At 38.1% G+C, this 15,000-nt stretch overlaps 2 protein-coding genes across 3 annotated transcripts in view; one reads left to right on the top strand and one right to left on the bottom strand.

The window, feature by feature from the left end:
• slc24a5 (solute carrier family 24 member 5) overlaps nt 1-4,893 on the top strand; it is a 12,190-nt gene extending 7,297 nt beyond the window's left edge. Inside the window, exons 5-10 of the mRNA XM_043264014.1 lie at nt 19-122; nt 583-683; nt 975-1,249; nt 2,053-2,259; nt 4,153-4,254; nt 4,334-4,893. Of these exons, the coding sequence (XP_043119949.1) occupies nt 19-122; nt 583-683; nt 975-1,249; nt 2,053-2,259; nt 4,153-4,254; nt 4,334-4,656 (1,112 nt within the window). The 3' untranslated portion in view covers nt 4,657-4,893. The remainder of the gene's footprint in view (nt 1-18; nt 123-582; nt 684-974; nt 1,250-2,052; nt 2,260-4,152; nt 4,255-4,333) is intronic.
• A 1,410-nt stretch (nt 4,894-6,303) lies between these two features.
• Nucleotides 6,304-15,000, bottom strand: part of myef2 (myelin expression factor 2) — a 12,578-nt gene continuing 3,881 nt past the window's right edge. The window contains exons 5-17 of one of the 2 annotated variants that reach the window (XM_043264914.1): nt 14,569-14,662; nt 12,710-12,901; nt 11,739-11,892; nt 10,981-11,030; nt 10,836-10,896; nt 10,638-10,736; nt 10,288-10,329; nt 10,112-10,201; nt 8,752-8,841; nt 8,550-8,606; nt 7,767-7,936; nt 7,600-7,651; nt 6,304-7,525 (exon numbers count right to left, since the gene is read on the bottom strand). In XM_043264914.1, coding sequence (XP_043120849.1) covers nt 7,362-7,525; nt 7,600-7,651; nt 7,767-7,936; nt 8,550-8,606; nt 8,752-8,841; nt 10,112-10,201; nt 10,288-10,329; nt 10,638-10,736; nt 10,836-10,896; nt 10,981-11,030; nt 11,739-11,892; nt 12,710-12,901; nt 14,569-14,662 — 1,315 coding nt within the window. In that variant the 3' untranslated portion in view covers nt 6,304-7,361. Of the gene's footprint in view, nt 7,526-7,599; nt 7,652-7,757; nt 7,937-8,549; nt 8,607-8,751; nt 8,842-10,111; nt 10,202-10,287; nt 10,330-10,637; nt 10,737-10,835; nt 10,897-10,980; nt 11,031-11,738; nt 11,893-12,709; nt 12,902-14,568; nt 14,663-15,000 lie in introns of both variants that reach the window. The other variant, XM_043264913.1, reaches the window with a different exon arrangement.

Below are 15,000 nucleotides of genomic sequence, written 5' to 3'. Positions count from 1 at the left end.
GTGTGTGTTTGTGCTCAGGTGTGTTCGTGACCAAAGGTGACATCGGTGTGAGCACCATCATGGGATCAGCCGTCTATAACCTGCTCTGCATCTGTGCTGCGTGTGGCCTCCTGACCTCTGCGGTGTGTGACACACACACACACACACACGCACACACACACACACACACACACACACACACACACACACACACACACACACACACACACACACACACACACACACACACACACACACACACACACACACACACACACACACACACACACACACACACACACACACACACACACACACACACACACACTCTCACTTTCACTCACTCTCTCACACACACACTCACTCACTCTACTCACTCACTCACTCTCACACACACACACACACACACACACACACACTCTCACTTTCACTCACTCACTCACTCACTCACACACACACACACACACACACACACACACACACTCTCACTTTCACTCTCTCACACACACTCACTCACTCTCTCACTCACTCACACACACTTACACACTCACATGTTCACTCATTCTCACTCTGTGTGTGTGTGTGTGTGTGTGTGTGTTTCAGGTGGGTCGTCTCTCCTGCTGGCCGTTGTTCAGGGATTGCGTGGCGTATGCCATCAGCGTCGCGGCAGTCATCGCCATCATCTCAGATAACAAAGTTCACTGGTGAGTCCTCCGTGAGTCTCAAACACACTCATCTGAGCAAATCAGTTTTTAATAATAACTTAAAGCAGCACGCTGAAAAGTGAAGCCAGAGCATATCATCATCTGTCAATCCAATGGGATGTAAGCTGAACTAAAAAAATCTAATTACACTTGAAATATATTTTTCCAAAATTGTTTGCACCTGTAATGATTCAACTGAAGGGGAGCGTATTGAAGAAGTGCAGTTTATTTTATCTTGGGTGTGTGTGTGTGTGTGTGTGTGTGTGTGTGTGTGTGTGTGTGTGTGTGCAGGTACGACGGCGCGTGTCTCCTGCTGGTGTACGGGGTGTATGTGTGTGTGCTGTGTTTCGATCTGAAGATCAGTGAGTACGTGATGCAGCGCTTCAGCCCGTGCTGCTGGTGTGTGAATAAGAGTTCTCAGGAGCAGCAGCCGTTGATGGGATGGAGTGACGACAGCGGTCTCCGTCTCCAGCGCCGCTCCAGAGCCGACAGCGGCATCTTCCAGGACGACTCCGGATACTCCCACCTGTCCCTCAGCCTGCACGGCCTGAACGAGATCCCCGAAGGTACGCACAACAAATCCAAAGGTCTTTTTATCAAAGACTCTTAAATATAGTTTCTGTAGAATCAGGCATCACAGATAATCTATACACACACATCGAATAACCGAATGTGAAAATGGTGAAAATACAGTAGTACAAATAAAAAGATGTCCAGTTGCACACATTTACATTTTATTTACGACAAAAAATATTTTTATGGTTTTAAATATCTGAGTAAATAAAAAACTTTTTTTTTGTTGAATATATAGGAAGAAAATAACAATACAAATACAATAACATGTAATACAACTACAGAAATATATTTTTTAATGGTTTTAAATACCTAAATAAATAAAGTATACATAATAATAACAATAAAGAAGCTCAAATTATATGAATTCTATATGTACACACACACACACACACACACATATGTGTGCATTTCATGTAAAAATAATACTATAAAAATAATAATATTCAAAAATATATTCTTTAAACATATTCTCTATACATAAATATAGAGATAACACACACATACAGTATATATCTACAAATTATTTACGTGTATTTGAATTTAAACATATCTATAATTCATATTGTATATAAATATATTTAAATGTGTGTGTATTTATATGTATACATAATGAAATACAAAAAACACACATTATTATGTAAACAAAAACTTTTGATGAATTTTAGTAATTGTGATTAATTGTTGGACAGAACTAATATATATATATATATATATATATGGATCCAATTTTTCGATATAATAGCTATGATAAGATGTGTGTCTAAACAGAGTGTTCTTCTGGTTCCTCTCTCAGAGCAGAGGAGTGTGTTCTCGATGCCGGATCACGATCTGAAGCGGATCCTGTGGGTTCTGTCTCTGCCGGTCATCGTGCTGCTGTTCCTGACCGTTCCCGACTGCAGGAGACGCTTCTGGAGGAAGTGCTACATGTTGACCTTCCTGATGTCGGCCGTCTGGATCTCCGGCTTCACATACGTGCTGGTGTGGATGGTCACCGTCGTCGGTAAACACGCGCTCGAGATTTAAATGTTTGTTTTTGAGATTTACATAATTATTGGATTGGTTCAATTACAAAATTTATTTGTAGTTTTTTTATTATGAAATTTACATTTTTATCTGTTTTGTCCTATTATGAGATTTAAATATTGGCTAGTTTTGTTTGATCATGAGATTTAAATATAGCTTTTCTTTTTTTTTTAATTGAAGATCTAAACGTAGGTAGGTTTACAAGACACTTGCCGAAGCATCAGTGCATCACTCAGGACTCATCTATTGTGACAGATTTGCCCTTTCTGAATGTTTTCTTGTGTGAAACCTGGTTTCCTCCTGTTTGGTGTTGAGTTATCAGCACGTCTGGTGGGTTCAGCATCGATCGGCGCTAGTTCACCGCAGACGCGGGTCACACACAGACCGGTCACATGCTCTCGGCTCCATTCCTGAAATACCAGCGCTGTATCCCGAAGGATTATGATGCTGGGACTCGAGTGGATTACGCTCGGCTGAAGCCCACGGGGTCCCTGAGAAACCATGTGATGCAGCTGCATATAATAGGATTATTATCCTGCTCACGGTCACACAGATTCACATGAGCAGGTACTGAGAGAGGAACCCGAGGAACACGAGGAACACGAGTCTCTTCTGCTCTCCAGAGCTGAAACTACAGTGAAGACTCTCAAACATTATTACAGTTTTCTCAAATGTAATTTCGTTTTTTAATCTCGCTCCAGATTTAGACGGCAGTGCGTCACATATTCTAGAGCAGCAATATTAGCTTTGCTCACGGTAACCAATAGCAACAAATATTCACACAGAAAACAGTTATTCTACGGTAATGATATTTTCCTCACTTTTTTCTTTTCTAAATAATGCGGCTTCATTGAGCAGAAGAAACGCTGCGTTCAGAAATGTGACTTCTGTTCAGGTTTATTTCCTCGTGTAAATTCTAATTATTTCAACTTTTAAAAAGAAATACTTGGCAGCAGCAATGATAACAATAATAAATGTATTCATAAAAGTAAATAAGGAACGATTTTATTCAATCAATCAATCAATCCCTTTTATTTCTATAGCTCTTTTAACAGTAGAGATTTTGTCAAAGCACTGAACAGAATCAAATAGAATACAATAATATTGAAGTTTTATTGACGAGATTGAACACGTGTTTATTAAATACAGTTTCTGGAATCAAATCGACGATAATCGAGTTACTGCATTAATAAATAAAGAAACGAACACTATTTTTCCTGTAAAGCTGCTTACGACTGAATTCAGATTCGTCTCAAAACTGTTGAATTGAACTCTTGTTTGTTTTTCACAGTGAAGCTATATGAAATAAATGACGTAATGTAGTTGATGTACATATAAGTAATTACTTCTCTCGGAGGGCTTAGCTTGGTGATGTACATGATAATGGTAATATATTTGGTTTCTTTGCCGCTGCTGGGCTTTAAGAAGAACGTGTTTCACGATCCGATGGACAGCAAGCACCTGAGCTCTGTGTTTTCTCCAGCTCTGTAGACGCAGATGATGAACGCTGCTGTTAATACACTTCATACTCGCTCACTGGAGACCTATACGTGACAGAACCAGTGATGATGTTTTCATGAAGGCATTAGAGGAGTCCTGTACAAGTTCTGGGTCCAAACGCTGAAGACAGTAATGATCAAATGGATGGTTTTCCTCTTCGATTGAAAATTCTGTCCTCGAGTCCCAAACCTGTGCTTTCTCCTGTGTCCAATACGCAAGAAGATATTTGGAACGTTTTGGTCGCTAACGTTCTTCCAAATATCTTCTTTTGCGTAGAAACTCACGAGGTTGCATGTTTCAGTGTTTTTCGATGGCTCTCAAGCTGAAGGAAATGCTTTAGCACCATGTGATGTTCTTCCCGTGTGTTCAGGAGAGACGCTGGGAATCCCGGACACGGTGATGGGAATGACTCTCCTGGCGGCGGGGACCAGCATCCCCGACACCGTGGCCAGCGTGATGGTGGCGCGTGAAGGTCGAAACCCTCAGCTTGGTTTTCAGTCTTCAGTGTCCCGTGACGCTTCGGAAATCACTCAAATCTTGCGTGTCTGCAGGTAAAGCCGACATGGCCATGTCTAACATCGTGGGCTCGAACGTCTTCGACATGCTGTGTCTGGGTCTGCCGTGGTTCATCAAGACGGTGTTTGTGGACCCCGGCTCTCCGGTGGAGGTCAACAGCAGAGGTCTGGTCTTCATGTCCTGCACGCTGCTGCTCTCCATCGTCTTCCTCTTCGTGGCGGTTCACGTCAACGGCTGGAAGCTGGACTGGAAGCTGGGGCTGGTGTCTCTCGGGTGTTACGTGCTCTTCGCCACGCTGTCCATCCTCTACGAGCTCGGGATCATCGGGAACAATCCCATCCGAGCCTGCGGAGACTGACGGACAGAGAAGGGACAAAAACCAAAGCTTGGGACTTTTCTTTCAGTGCGACCTCAAACCCATCGGCGTCCAACGGTGGTCCACGAAGAATGCTTTTGACCTCAGTTTCATAAAACATTCACTTTAAAGAATAACACATTCACATAAAACCCATTCTATGCTCTTTAAAATTGACTATTAACTTTATATTAGTGCTGTCAAATGATTAATCACATTCACATATGCCTTTCTATAAAAAATAGTAAAAAAAGTAAAGCAAAAAATAGGATTTAAAATGTATATATATATATATAATGTCTTTACAGACACATAATAAAAACAGTACACATGTAAACAAAAACTTTTATTTTGGATGCAATTAATTGCACAGTACTATATTCTTAGATGATAGAATTCATATGAACATAAATATATATACATGTAAATATTTTCTAAATATATGCTGTATTTGTGTTTCTATACACATAATAAACATGTACAGCACACACAACACATTGTGTAAACAAAATGCAATTAATATAATCGCATAAAAAAAGGATGTGATTAATCATTTGACTAATACTTTATACAGCAATAGTCTGATTTAAAAAAAAAATACAAATTTTTTTACGGTGACTAGGACACATTTCTCAATACTTGGGTCATTTTTTCAAAACTTTAAGAGCAAAAGTATTGTGCTTCGTCACAAAATGCGTTCATTGACGACCTCTGCACGTTTACATTTTAAAAAATGTTAAAACTGCTAAAAAGTTCAAAAACAGATGACAGAAACATCACATAGGAGAGAAAAATGATATTCTGAACGCAAAGAAATCAGAGACTATCATCAGAAGGGAGAAACTCCACATACTGCATGGAGTTAGACACAGAGTTATACATGTATAATGTAATTCTAGTTTTTATGATTATATGATATAATGCTGCTGCTGGTGTTTTTAGGTGGATAACTAATGTAGAGATATGATTTGAAGAATTAAGTGTTTCTGTAGTTTTGAAGGTTAAATATACTGCTGTCGCGTTGAAAAATGCTTATGAGAAGTGACCAAAGTATTGAGTAATATGTCCTAGAGATTGCAAAAAAAACCTGCAAAAGCCAAGTGTTTTTTTAAACAATATGGATGAAGCAAAACTAGGGAAAACGGAGAGTTTTTTGCTTCTTTGGTGTGGAGTGACGCGTGATCTTCATCAGTCCTTAAATTATAGAAACGTCGCATAGGATCATAAAATCCCCTCCAAAGTCTAAATAATAGTTTGTTTTTCCTGAAGAAACCCTGAAAGAAACACTAATATATTTCTATCAGAGTAATTCAGCGTGATGTACTCTATTTACCAGAAACATCTCAAACTCGTGATGAGATCCATCTTTGTTTTCAGGGCACGAAAACTCTATGGCTCAGGGATTTAGGTCAATATGATAAATGAAATAAAACGAATGTAAAAATGAGCTCGACGTGCGCTTGCTTGTAGCTCAGACTGAAGACCACCGATTGTAGAAAACCAGTAGCTCCTTTAGTTCTCAGCACGTTCAGGGCTCATCTGTCTTCTACCTCACGCTGGCTTTTAGTTCAACCACAAATGTGTGATTAGGAACGTGACCTAGTATATCAAGACATGAAGTCCAGCTCATTAAAGAAAAGTTCTCAAACATTTTGCTTAAAAATGGACTTTAGTGTGAGATATTTATACGTCTCTGATACATCAGTTCATCCAGAAGTACATTTACTGTATCAGTGCGATCAATATTTAAAACAATCCAATAAATGACATAAAACCTCTTACAGGTGCCCTAATATTAACAATGAATTTTAAAAAACTTTTTTTTTTGCATAATTTGTCTTAAAAAAGGGTTTGACATTCTAGAAGCATTTTTGCAAATACAAAATATTCATAACATTTCTTACAACCGTATCTTAAACCAAAGCTAAATCCCCACAACATCAATATAAAAGACTTGATCAATTAAAACAAAAAAAAAAACAATGTTTTGACTTTATTAAAAGAAAAAAAAATTACATTAAATGTGTAAAGAGAAAAAGTGAATGTTTACAAGAAAGAGCAATTATTAAAAAGTGTTTCGTAAAAACTCTTGAATTGCTTAAAAATAAAACAGATTTTGATGGTTTCCTGCTGTCATATTTAGTACTTTACACTAATAATTCATAAACACATCTACCTCTTTTTATTTGTTTGACAATGCTGTCAGTATCATTGATTATATAGCGCTGTAATAAACACAAACTCTATTCATCACACATCTTTAGAGACTGAGACGTTGTAAGCTTTAAAATTGTGTACATAATTATAAAAAAAGAACAATCCTAAAACTATTTTTGAGAAAACAAAATGTAAAAATAAATATTTATAATACTAAAATAGCATATATTTCAAGTAATTATTGAACAATAAATAATGAATAAAATAACTTTACAGGTTATCGTTTGTGTTGATCTGACAAACTGAGACCCAGACCACATGTACAACAGCCAGCTTTTTATTTTTTAAAATTTAATCCCAAGACAAACGTCCCACAAATTAAAATGTTTACAAAAAAAGAAAAAGAAAAGGAAAAGGAAGCGTGGTCACTAAGACGTGGAGCTGAAGCGGCTGGTGAGATCGCTGATATGACAGGCATGATGTTTTTAAAACAAAACAAAAGCTGGGCTCTGTGACTCGTGTGTGTGTGTGTGTGTGTGTGTGTGTGTGACTCAAGCGTTGCGGTCGATACGAACATCAACCTCTCGTCCGTTGATCTTGGTTCCGTTCATCATGCAGCAGGCCTTCTCTGCGCTCTCAGGAGAGTCGAAGCGCACCGTCCCGCAGCCCTTAGATTTGCCGTTCTCCATCTTTATTTCAGCGTACATCACCTGACCTGGAGAACGGAGACGCTCGTTTATGTGTTTCTATTAATCTGCCGCATATCACTAATAAGAGTTACACACTTACCACAGTGACTGAACTTCTCCTTGAGCTTCTGCCAGGTCAGATCATACGAGAGCTGCGGAAACACACACACACACACACACACACACAACCCTCATCAAAGATTCAGTGACACACACACACACACACACACACACACCCTAATGTTTACTCATACGTACATTTCTTACAAAGATCTGGCATCCGGCCTTAGACCCCACCCCCCTGTCACTCATTCCACCCATGTGACCCGAGCCGCCTCCATACTGGCTGAAGCCACGCCCCATGTCCATGTTCCCGCCCATCCGGTCGAAGCCGGAGTTCATTCGGTCCATTCCCATGTTTACCATCCCTCCTCCACCTAAAACACACACACACACACTTATATATGTGATCCTGGAGCACAAGACCAGCCTTAAGGGTCCTTTTTTTATAAGATTCATACTGAATGAATCTGAAAAAAAATCTGAATATTGAAAAAAATCTCCTTTAAAGTTGTCCAAATGAAGCCATTAGCAATGCATATTACTAATCAAATCTGAAATTTTGCCATATTTCTAATAGAAAATGAATATGATCTTTACTTAATATCCTAATAATAAAATAAACATAATAAAAATTGTATGTGACCCATACAATGCATTGCTACAAATATACCTGTGCTGATATATATTACACTGAACAAGTCATACTCGGCAAAAGCAGATTTTCTACATGTTCAACAATTCTACATTTTTTACACATTCAACCTTTTTAACTGCCAAGTAAAGAAAAAAAAGGAATAAACAATGTAACCTGTGTCTTGATTTAAAGGTGTTTGGATACATGTACACAGCAAACTCTGTATTGCATGCAACATTTAATACCACAACATTATATTTACGGAATATCAAGATGTTTTAAGAGGATCATGTGAGAAGAAAATTAGGTATATAGAAGTATAATTTTGTCTGAGAGAGCATGAGGTGAGTGACCTAATCCAGAACCCATGGGTCCCATCCCAGCATTCCCCATTCCTGCATATCCTCCACCTGATGAACACAGATCAGAGAGTCAGCGCGCGCATGCACACACACACACACACACACACACACACACACACACACACACACACACACACACACACACACACACACACACACACACACACACACACACACACACACACACACACACCTCCAAACGAGTCTCCGAAGGGCCGGTTCATTCCCATGTCACTTCTGCTGAAGTCTCTGTCCATGACTCCCATTCCAGAGCGGTACATATCTGCACAAACATCAGTGAACTGATCCGAATTACAGACTCAGAGCTGCTCTACAACAGATACCTCACTCGTTTAAGTTTACAGTTAGAGTCATTTTATATGATTTTAGTAGTAGTAGTACTTTGTCATCCTGACAGGTCTGTTTTGATAGAGGAAAACAAATTTTGGTCTTTCTCTCTTTAAAAGGAAAACAAAAGCGAAACGTTCAGCTAAATGCAAGCCACACAGATTTGGTTTCTGACCACTGGTAATGTGAAATTTTTTACAATTTACTCCTGGAGTCATATGGAAAAGGAAATTTATGATACAGCTTAAAAAATTAAGATACCAGAAGAAAACTATGTTAAGAACTACAGTTCAAACCAGAAGTTTACATACACTGCAAAATGTTAATTATTTTACCAAAACAAGAGGGATCAGACAAAATGCATGTTTTTTTTATTTAGTACTGACCTGAATACTACCCTTCTGTATCCAACTAGTACAGAAGGTTTAAAAGCTGACTGATGCTCCTGAAAAACACTGTGTGTTAAGAGCCAGGGGTGAAAACTTTTCACGGTAAATCACTTATGTTGTCTTCTGAGAAACATGCAACCATCTTCTGTAGCTTCTGAGGGCGGTACTACATGAAAAATACGATCTTTAGGGCATAATAAAAATAAATGTATACATCTTTATTCTGTTAAAAAGGCTTGTAACGCATTGTGTTTTCTTCTGGAGCATCAGTGAGTGTTTGGACCTTCTGTAATATCTGTATACGAGTCCCTCAACCTCAAATACACAAAAATGATGAAAACAATCACACTTGTGGTAGCTAAAGGATCTGAAGAACAGCAGGCAGTTTAACATGAACAACCATCACTAAACAACAACAAAACACAGCTGTGGATCATTCAGGTAAGAACACAGTATTAAGAATCAAGGAGAAGACCATTTTTATAAATTCAAAATCTCTTTTGGTGACGCAATTGGTACGATCCCTCTTATTTAGGTAAAATAAATAACATTATGCAAATTCTGCAAAGTGAAAACTTCTGGTTTCAACTGTATAAAGGTTGCAGATTTTACTAATAGATCATTTTCATCCTCTTGATGCTCCTCTATAAAATAATGGATTACTCAGTAAATATACATTCAGAACAAGTGTTCCAAAAAAAAAAAAAAAAAAAAAAAAGTTTCAGGGAGGTTTCTGAAAAGTGGTTGGTTTGAGACAGAATGAGACGTGATTAATGTCTTTTAGGCAGACAGACTGAAGGAAGGAATGATGTTTACCTCCCATTCGGCCCATGGGTCCCATGTCTCTGCCACTGAATCCTCCCATCCCGCTCATGCAGTCCATCCCGGAGAAGCCTCCGCCCATGCCTACACACACACACACACACACACACACTGATGAGCAGGCTCACTTGATCTCTGATGGATCTGCTCTAGATGAACGTGACTCTCACCACTCATGCGGTTCATGTTGCTGCATCCCGGCCCGTCCATCCCTGAGAAACAACAAACCTGTGTTAACTCATCAATCCCACACACTCAATGTGCTGCTACTACTACTACTGAATAATGAACATGAGCAAACACGCTGAAGAGCACTTTTTACACAGTTTCTTAAACATTAAATTGCTCTTATATATATATATATATATATATATATATATATATATAACTAAACAAATCATGCTGTATTTTGCATGCAAATAAATAATGCTTTACTCATGCAAATATGACCCTGCATGCATTAAAAATAAAGCCATGCAGTTTAACGTTTGCATGAATAATTAAGCAAACATGAACACACCTCCGGGGCCCATGGAGCCCACGCCTCCTCCACTGAGACGGTTGGCATTTATTGGCTGACCGCCGGGACCCAAACCCATCCCGACACCGCCCAGACCTCCTGCAGAACACACCATAAACACATGTTCACACACACACACACACACACACACACACACACACACACACACACACACTAAACAAGCACACAAACTCTTACGGGGTAACTGTGGCGCTTTCTCTGCAGGTCTGAAGTCATCTGGAGGAAGTGATTTATCATCCTACAGTAAACACAAAACACAAGAATGAATGCTGAGCCTCAAAAACACACAAACCGCATGAGAACAAACGCTGCAGCGGCTCACCATTTTCACATGCATCTGTCTGTCGAACAGCATCTGACCGTTGAACATGGCTGAGAGCGTGAGTGAAGGAAGACGACTGATGAGGAAAGCGTACCGTCTACACGGTCGGCAACTGCAGTACACACTAACTAGTGGCACATTAAAGTGCTCCATTATGGATTTTTGAATAACCTTTCATGCAGCGTGTGAAACATGGTATCATGTAATCGTTTTTTTAAAAACGAATCTCAAGTCGTTTCATGTTGATGTCAAAGTGATTCATTAGCATACTGGCGCCCACTTGTAAATGCAAATGTAAATTCATTCTTTGCGTCTCTTTAGAAGCGTTAAAAGCTCACGAACGCTGCTTTAAACTAAATCGACCAATCAGTGGAGGAGTTCGATCGCTAAACAAATCGCCTGGGAGTCTATAAACAAATAAGATCGAAATAAACGCGTACCATACGTAAATGAAAGTGTTTTTGATCTTGCATCTATATTAACCTGTCGTTTGGGACTGCCAAAACCAGAATATGAACCATATTTAATTACAGGATGCCTCACACACATAACATTTCAGAAACTGTTCCAAACCAATGCTTGGTAAGGTTTTGTAAATCATCGACAGGGTGATCTGTATTAATCGAAATCTTCACTCTCTTCACCTGTAGGGCCTTCATTTGATTCAGTATTTTTCCCAGTGAATGCATGGATAAACACACAAATAGAAGTAACTGATTCTGACTTTGATCATCTGCAGGTCGATGTCCAGAGGATACAGATGGCCTGCACGGCCTCCAGCGGCTGCTCGAAGGTGACCGTCCCCATCCCTCGACTCTTCCCGTCTTTGTCTTCCTTCACATCGGCCCTCCTCACCGTCCCGGCCATACTGAACACCTCCTTCAGCTTCTTCCAGCCCACCTTAAAGTCCAGCTGTGGACGACAGAGACCCAAACACACGAGAATCAGAAGATCGTACACGCATGCATCTCTGCTCCAGTTCTACAGCACCTTCTGATCACACTGCTGCTCTTCCTCAGTGTTTTTGGCTTGTGATCCAGTACAAATGCACAGAGAGACTTAAATCATTATTCATTTACTGAAGAAAGACAATGGCATTAATATAATCTATAAGAAAATCGGTTTTGTGCAGCGAGTTTATAATTAAAGCATGAAGAAGTACCTGCCAAAAGGCTCAGAAAAATCTACTTAAGCCAAACAGAAAATTCATTTTCATGACATATTTGTTCTTGTTTTAAATCATCATGAATCATTTTGTTCAATTCCTCAGAAAACAAGAGGTGACTTTGCATCTCCAGTAAATGTATCTTGATATATTTGAAGTGAAAATCAGAAACACAATCGATGCGATGCAAGCAACACCTCAGTGTTTTTAGTAGAGATGCATCCAAATAAACCTTCGTGTCCAAAGCCAAAACCAAACACTGGGCTGAAGATGATTCTTCACGTTTCACTCCCATTTGACTGTTTTTATTCACCATTACACAAATGACTCGTTTTGTCTTGCTTTCTAAATTCTAGTAGACTTTATACCAACAAAGGAAAAAAGTAAAACTAGTGTTGTTTGACTGCATGTCACCCGTGTGTTTATTTAACAGTTTAAGGCCCTTTCGGGATTTCAGTGATCAAACAGTATCCAGCAGCACCCATGTCTTGCACTTCTCACTGAAGACGTATGAAGACGTGACCCTGCCGTGTCGGTCAGTACCGGGTGACGGTTCAGACTTACGTTGGCCACGAACACGGTGGTGCCGAGCCGCCCGGCCCGCAGCGCGCTGATGATCTCTGGAGGGATGTTGGGGTTATTGGTGATGGAGGGAGGGACGTTCATCCCCGCCGCACCGGCGTCTGACCCTCGGCCGCCTCCGTACATCCGGCCCGATCTCTGGAGGACTCGCTGAGCATGCTCCCCATCCGGATCCTGACACACACACACACACACACACACACACACACACACACACACACACACACACAGGTGTTTGGAAATAGCACAAAAACAGAAAACACTGTGTCTAAAACATAAATCTTACTTCTTGTTTATTGAACTGTTGTAAAAATTCAATATCACATATGTAATTCAAGGTCATTTTCTAAAAAAACAGCACTCTTTGTGTGAAATTGATTAAGCTATATCAATATATATATATATACACACACACACAAATAACAGATTTTCTGCCCCTTACCTTAAATCTGTAATCACTTTAGAGGATAAAGATGGACAGTGCCAGTATTTTTCACCTCATCTTGACCGATACAGATATATTTAGTTTCCAAATAAAAGAACAGCCGGTCTCTTCTGTGCACGAATTATTAGCAATGTTTTTAAACATTTGATTAGCTTTTAACAAGAACTTATTTTTTTGTTAGAATTAAACACTAATGAAGGTTCTTTGAAGCTGTAAAAATAACTATAAAAAAACAATATAGCAATCACTACATTTTCTACCAGAAACATTTTATTTTAAGGTTTAACATTTGTAGACATAAGAAAAAGTTTTTTTTTTAGCTCTTATAAGGAAAAAAAATTAATTACATTAATGAATAACTTACTATATATAAAATTATTTAATTTTCATGTTTGAATTGACTTCAATTAGTGCTTTATTTAACCAGAAAGAGCCTAAATGTTATTTGTGAAGACTTGAATGTAATTAGAAGTAGGCCATCGGCGCCCCCTACCTCACGACTGACTGATATTACTGTTTATTCTTCATCTTTCAGACAAAACTTTGCTTCTAGAATGAGCCCCTCTCCTGACCCGAGATAAACACCGGCACACGTGAGTTCATGTACTGCTAATGTACTTTTTTTGCGAAGCAGATTTTTTTATTTAATCAGCCGATAATCTGTACTTAATATCCTAATGACTTTTGCCATTTTTTTATTTTAACCCATAGATGTACACAAAAATCAACACTCAAATATAAACATCAGTACTGAGGTGTGTTTTATTTACCAGTGATTGATGAAAAGTTATTAACATGTATTAGTGAATAATTGTGTATAACAGAACTGTTTGCCTGCTCATCTAAACACGCAATCAATCAATCAAAAAAAAAAAAAAAAATTATTATTAAAAAAATAAAATAAAATAAAAATGTATATTTATATATTTAATATATATATATATATATATATATATATATATATATATATATATATATATATATATATATATATATATATATATTTTTTTTTTTTTTTTTTTTTTAATTAGTTATTTCACAATAAAGCTAATCAAACTGTAGGCTGCTTCTAAATAACTGTAATTGCACAGACTATGCAGGTTTTTGGAATTAGTTAATTAAATTGAACATTAAAAGTTCATGCTGATCATGTTCTATTCTACAGTGTTTATATAAATCGTACCTTTTTATCCTGACAGTGTATCTCATGAGTGCAACACCCCTTATGAAAATGAACCATTTTTGTAATAAAGTTCAGTGTAGTGTTTGTGGATTTCCAGGAAACATATTTCAATCACGTGTTTTAATCAGAAGTACTGATTCGCTGTCGACACACTCAAGGAATTATCTGTATTGCATGGAAACGGCCGTCCCTACAGAACTATGATGTGTTTACCTCTTTAATGTTCAGCGGCCGTCCGTTCAGATCATGTTTGCTCATGACTTCAATGGCTTTCTTCACAAACTCTTCATCTTTGAACTCAACCACACTGAAAGAGAAGAGCAGACGTCAGAATAATTCAATATATCTTATAAAACATATCTTTTTTTAATGCTTGGAAAATGATAAACAATATTGGTTTGTACATAAACCCTCGTTACTGCCGCCAGTTAAATGAAGAAATAGTTCATAAGAATCATTCCATTGTTCTCATTTATTTATATTGACTTGTGGTTTTAAATATTACTTGATTTAAACTAATAATTAATATAGCTGATTCCTTTTTTATTCTTAAAAAAACTATACTATGATTTCATGCTGCTTATAAAACATTTAAGTGCATTTATTAGATAGTTTATTACTTTTTTTAAATGTTGGGAAAAAATG

This window comes from Puntigrus tetrazona, chromosome 18 (genome assembly GCF_018831695.1).
Source record: "Puntigrus tetrazona isolate hp1 chromosome 18, ASM1883169v1, whole genome shotgun sequence".
Taxonomy (NCBI): Eukaryota; Metazoa; Chordata; class Actinopteri; order Cypriniformes; family Cyprinidae; genus Puntigrus; species Puntigrus tetrazona.
This window is presented reverse-complemented; position numbering and strand designations above follow the sequence as displayed.